At 41.1% G+C, this 6,000-nt stretch overlaps 1 protein-coding gene across 1 annotated transcript in view; it reads right to left on the bottom strand.

Annotated features, from left to right (window-relative positions):
• The window catches only part of LOC129852940 (probable E3 ubiquitin-protein ligase HERC1), a 180,100-nt gene that overhangs the window by 63,372 nt on the left and 110,728 nt on the right, over positions 1-6,000 (bottom strand). Inside the window, exons 23-24 of the mRNA XM_055918539.1 lie at positions 1,921-2,094; positions 1,359-1,658 (exon numbers count right to left, since the gene is read on the bottom strand). Of these exons, the coding sequence (XP_055774514.1) occupies positions 1,359-1,658; positions 1,921-2,094 (474 nt within the window). The remainder of the gene's footprint in view (positions 1-1,358; positions 1,659-1,920; positions 2,095-6,000) is intronic.

Genomic DNA, 6,000 nt, shown 5'->3' with positions numbered 1-6,000 from the left:
ATAGACACATCTTATCATTGCTACCCTCACAGAGCTCTTGTATGACCCACCAGTTTGAATACGCGGTTGGACATTTTGACAAATCTTGACAGATTCTATCCCAAATGTTGGTAACATCTTAAAGAGACAAGACAGGTTCTAGACCAAATGTTGGTAACATCTTAAAGAGACAAGACAGGTTCTAGCCCAAATGTTGGTAACATCTTAAAGAGACAAGACAGGTTCTAGACCAAATGTTGGTAATATCTTAAAGAGACAAGACAGGTTCTAGCCCAAATGTTGGTAACATCTTAAAGAGACAAGACAGGTTCTAGCCCAAATGGTGGTAACATCTTAAAGAGACAAGACAGGTTCTAGACCAAATGTTGGTAACATCTTAAAGAGACAAGACAGGTTCTAGTCCAAATGTTCGTTACATCTTAAAGAGACAAGACAGGTTCTAGTCCAAATGTTCGTTACATCTTAAAGAGACAAGACAGGTTCTAGTCCAAATGTTGGTAACATCTTAAAGAGACAAGACAGCTTCTATCCCAAATGTTGGTAACATCTTAAAGAGACAAGACAGCTTCTATCCCAAATGTTGGTAACATCTTAAAGAGACAAGACAGCTTCTAGTCCAAATGTTGGTAACATCTTAAAGAGACAAGACAGCTTCTAGACCAAATGTTGGTAACATTTCAGTGTTGAGGGTGATGTTGGGATGTGGCAGTTCCTGCTGTTTCCCCCCATGAGACGCCATAGGAACAAAGACAGGAACACCTCCTCAAAATAGTCTAAGAACTTAATCAAAGATAACTCTAGAAATCTCTCATTCATTTAGATGTTTTTATTGCAGAGGAGATTTTAGTCGTGCGTTTTATATCTGTCTATGGTATTTGGTGCAGTATTTCTCAAGTAAAAAAAAATGTGTGACGTTTCTTCTTATATTAATCCGCTGTGCTGCTGTGCAGGTCTGTCTGTTCTGCAGTAGGATGGAACAGAGCGCAATCACCTCACCTGTTAAACCAGCATTATTGGACAAAGTGGGCCTTGGGCCAATCAAAACCCAACCCTCAAGTCCTGACCAACTCTTGTAGTCAAATTTACAAAACTCTGTTTTGGAAAATACTGACTTTATGACCAAAAAGAAACACTTTTTATTACATTTTGGTCCTGACTAATATTGATGTTATATATGACGTATTATATTATGTTATATATTACGTTTTATATTTTGTTATATATGACGTATTATATTATGTTATATATGACGTTTTCAACCAGAGAAGTTGGTTCTCCAGTTCAGTTGTACTTTAAAGACCCAGTCCGTCAGAGCTATAGAGGTTCAGGGTCTTCTGTAGGGATCAGGGAAACCTCACCATGAGAAGGACCATCTCCTCCTTGGGTACAGGCTCCAGGTCGGGAACAGCAAAGGCCTCTGGGAACGTGTTGCCCCGAGCCAGGGCCTCCGCTGCCTTCACCGTGGTGGAGAAGCAGTCTAGCCACGCCCACTCGCCGGGTGACCAGGTACAGGTGGCTGGCTCCAGGGGACAGAGGCGGAGGTGGGGGGGCACGGGAGGGGAACACAGGAGCTGATCCAGGTGTAGCCCCACGGCCAGGGAGGCCAGGCACTGCATGTAGGGGCTGTGGACTAGCTGTTCTCCACACACCACATGGGGCTGGAGGACCAAACAGGAAGTACACATTTACACTTGGGTGTTATAGCATATGTTATCGTAACCGCTAACTACGACTACCAACTAGGGTGAAACAAATACGATTAAAAAAAGGAAGTAGGTAGCCTTTTGACAGTTATGATCGATTCACTTGGAATGAAACTGGGCTTTCATTTACTTTCAAAATAACACACACACACACACACACACACACACACACACACACACACACACACACACACACACACACACACACACACAGTACCTTCTCGTATGAGTACTGCTCCTGCAGCATAACAGGAAGCCTCTCCAGGAAGGCTCTCATACACGGAGCCATGTTCAATCCCACAACCCCCTGTTTCTTCAGCGCCGTCCGGCAGGTGGCTAGCACCTGGTGAGAGGACATGAAGTCTGTCGAGCAGTTCACCACCAACACATCCTGAGGACAAAGACAACAACAGAACCATGAAAGTCAGACAAGAGTCAAAAACATACCAGAAGTCGCTTTAACCCATACTGTAGTATCCTTTAGTCAGAGTTGAGTCAGTCCATACTGTAGTATCCTTTAGTCAGTCCATACTGTAGAATCCTTTAGTCAGTCCATACTGTAGAATCCTTTAGTCAGTCCATACTGTAGAATCCTTTAGTCAGTCCATACTGTAGAATCCTTTAGTCAGTCCATACTGTAGTATCCTTTAGTCAGTCCATACTGTAGTATCCTTTAGTCAGTCCATACTGTAGAATCCTTTAGTCAGAGTTGAGTCAGTCCATACTGTAGTATCCTTTAGTCAGTCCATACTGTAGAATCCTTTAGTCAGTCCATACTGTAGAATCCTTTAGTCAGTCCATACTGTAGAATCCTTTAGTCAGAGTTGAGTCAGTCCATAGTGTAGAATCCTTTAGTCAGAGTTGAGTCAGTCCATACTGCAGTATCCTTTAGTCAGTCCATACTGTAGAATCCTTTAGTCAGTCCATACTGTAGAATCATTTAGTCAGAGTTGAGTCAGTCCATACTGTAGTATCCTTTAGTCAGTCCATACTGTAGTATCCTTTAGTCAGAGTTGAGTCAGTCCATACTGCAGTATCCTTTAGTCAGTCCATACTGTAGAATCCTTTAGTCAGAGTTGAGTCAGTCCATACTGTAGTATCCTTTAGTCAGTCCATACTGTAGAATCCTTTAGTCAGAGTTGAGTCAGTCCATACTGTAGTATCCTTTAGTCAGAGTTGAGTCAGTCCATACTGCAGTATCCTTTAGTCAGTCCATACTGTAGAATCCTTTAGTCAGAGTTGAGTCAGTCCATACTGTAGTATCCTTTGGTCAGTCCATACTGTAGTATCCTTTAGTCAGAGTTGAGTCAGTCCATACTGCAGTATCCTTTAGTCAGTCCATACTGTAGAATCCTTTAGTCAGAGTTGAGTCAGTCCATACTGTAGTATCCTTTAGTCAGTCCATACTGTAGAATGCTTTAGTCAGTCCATACTGTAGTATCCTTTAGTCAGTCCATACTGTAGTATCCTTTAGTCAGTCCATACTGTAGTATCCTTTAGTCAGAGTTGAGTCAGTCCATACTGTAGAATCCTTTAGTCAGAGTTGAGTCAGTCCATACTGTAGAATCCTTTAGTCAGAGTTGAGTCAGTCCATACTGTAGAATCCTTTAGTCAGAGTTGAGTCAGTCCATACTGTAGAATCCTTTAGTCAAAGTTGAGTCAGTCCATACTGTAGTATCCTTTAGTCAGTCCATACTGTAGAATCCTTTAGTCAGAGTTGAGTCAGTCCATACTGTAGTATCCTTTAGTCAGTCCATACTGTAGAATCCTTTAGTCAGAGTTGAGTCAGTCCATACTGTAGTATCCTTTAGTCAGAGTTGAGTCAGTCCATACTGCAGTATCCTTTAGTCAGTCCATACTGTAGAATCCTTTAGTCAGAGTTGAGTCAGTCCATACTGTAGAATCCTTTAGTCAGAGTTGAGTCAGTCCATACTGTAGAATCCTTTAGTCAAAGTTGAGTCAGTCCATACTGTAGTATCCTTTAGTCAGTCCATACTGTAGAATCCTTTAGTCAGTCCATACTGTAGTATCCTTTAGTCAGTCCATACTGTAGAATCCTTTAGTCAGAGTTGAGTCAGTCCATACTGTAGAATCCTTTAGTCAGTCCATACTGTAGAATCCTTTAGTCAGTCCATACTGTAGAATCCTTTAGTCAGAGTTGAGTCAGTCCATACTGTAGTATCCTTTAGTCAGTCCATACTGTAGAATCCTTTAGTCAGTCCATACTGTAGTATCCTTTAGTCAGTCCATACTGTAGATTCTTTTAGTCAGTCCATACTGTAGTATCCTTTAGTCAGTCCATACTGTAGAATCCTTTAGTCAGAGTTGAGTCAGTCCATACTGTAGAATCCTTTAGTCAGTCCATACTGTAGTATCCTTTAGTCAGAGTTGAGTCAGTCCATACTGCAGTACCCTTTAGTCAGTCCATACTGTAGAATCCTTTAGTCAGAGTTGAGTCAGTCCATACTGTAGTATCCTTTAGTCAGAGTTGAGTCAGTCCATACAGTAGTATCCTTTAGTCAGAGTTGAGTCAGTCCATACTGCAGTATCCTTTAGTCAGTCCATACTGCAGAATCCTTTAGTCAGAGTTGAGTCAGTCCATACTGTAGAATCCTTTAGTCAGAGTTGAGTCAGTCCATACTGCAGTATCCTTTAGTCAGTCCATACTGTAGAATCCTTTAGTCAGTCCATACTGTAGAATCCTTTAGTCAGAGTTGAGTCAGTCCATACTGTAGTATCCTTTAGTCAGTCCATTCTGTAGAATCCTTTAGTCATAGTTGAGTCAGTCCATACTGTAGAATCCTTTAGTCATAGTTGAGTCAGTCCATACTGCAGTATCCTTTAGTCATAGTTGAGTCAGTCCATACTGTAGAATCCTTTAGTCATAGTTGAGTCAGTCCATACTGTAGAATCCTTTAGTCATAGTTGAGTCAGTCCATACTGTAGAATCCTTTAGTCATAGTTGAGTCAGTCCATACTGTAGAATCCTTTAGTCATAGTTGAGTCAGTCCATACTGTAGAATCCTTTAGTCATAGTTGAGTCAGTCCATACTGTAGAATCCTTTAGTCATAGTTGAGTCAGTCCATACTGTAGAATCCTTTAGTCATAGTTGAGTCAGTCCATACTGTAGAATCCTTTAGTCATAGTTGAGTCAGTCCATACTGTAGAATCCTTTAGTCATAGTTGAGTCAGTCCATACTGTAGAATCCTTTAGTCATAGTTGAGTCAGTCCATACTGTAGAATCCTTTAGTCATAGTTGAGTCAGTCCATACTGCAGTATCCTTTAGTCAGTCCATACTGTAGAATCCTTTAGTCATAGTTGAGTCAGTCCATACTGTAGAATCCTTTAGTCAGTCCATACTGTAGAATCCTTTAGTCATAGTTGAGTCAGTCCATACTGTAGAATCCTTTAGTCTGTCCATACTGTAGTATCCTTTAGTCAGTCCATACTGCAGTATCCTGTAGTCAGTCCATACTGTAGAATCCTTTAGTCAGTCCATACTGTAGAATCCTTTAGTCAGAGTTGAGTCAGTCCATACTGCAGTATCCTTGAGTCAGTCCATACTGCAGTATCCTTTAGTCAGTCCATACTGTAGTATCCTTTAGTCAGTCCATACTGTAGTATCCTTTAGTCAGTCCATACTGTAGTATCCTTTAGTCAGTCCATACTGTAGTATCCTTTAGTCAGAGTTGAGTCAGTCCATACTGTAGAATCCTTTAGTCAGAGTTGAGTCAGTCCATACTGCAGTATCCTTTAGTCAGAGTTGAGTCAGTCCATACTGTAGAATCCTTTAGTCAGAGTTGAGTCAGTCCATACTGCAGTATCCTTGAGTCAGTCCATACTGTAGAATCCTTTAGTCAGAGTTGAGTCAGTCCATACTGTAGAATCCTTTAGTCAGTCCATACTGTAGAATCCTTTAGTCAGAGTTGAGTCAGTCCATACTGTAGAATTCTTTAGTCAGTCCATACTGTAGAATCCTTTAGTCAGTCCATACTGTAGAATCCTTTAGTCAGAGTTGAGTCAGTCCATACTGTAGAATCCTTTAGTCAGAGTTGAGTCAGTCCATACTGCAGTATCCTTTAGTCAGTCCATACTGTAGAATCATTTAGTCAGAGTTGAGTCAGTCCATACTGTAGAATCCTTTAGTCAGAGTTGAGTCAGTCCATACTGTAGAATCCTTTAGTCAGAGTTGAGTCAGTCCATACTGCAGTATCCTTTAGTCAGTCCATACTGTAGAATCCTTTAGTCAGAGTTGAGTCAGTCCATACTGTAGAATCCTTTAGTCAGTCCATAC

This window comes from Salvelinus fontinalis, chromosome 4 (genome assembly GCF_029448725.1).
Source record: "Salvelinus fontinalis isolate EN_2023a chromosome 4, ASM2944872v1, whole genome shotgun sequence".
Taxonomy (NCBI): domain Eukaryota; kingdom Metazoa; phylum Chordata; class Actinopteri; order Salmoniformes; family Salmonidae; genus Salvelinus; species Salvelinus fontinalis.
This window is presented reverse-complemented; position numbering and strand designations above follow the sequence as displayed.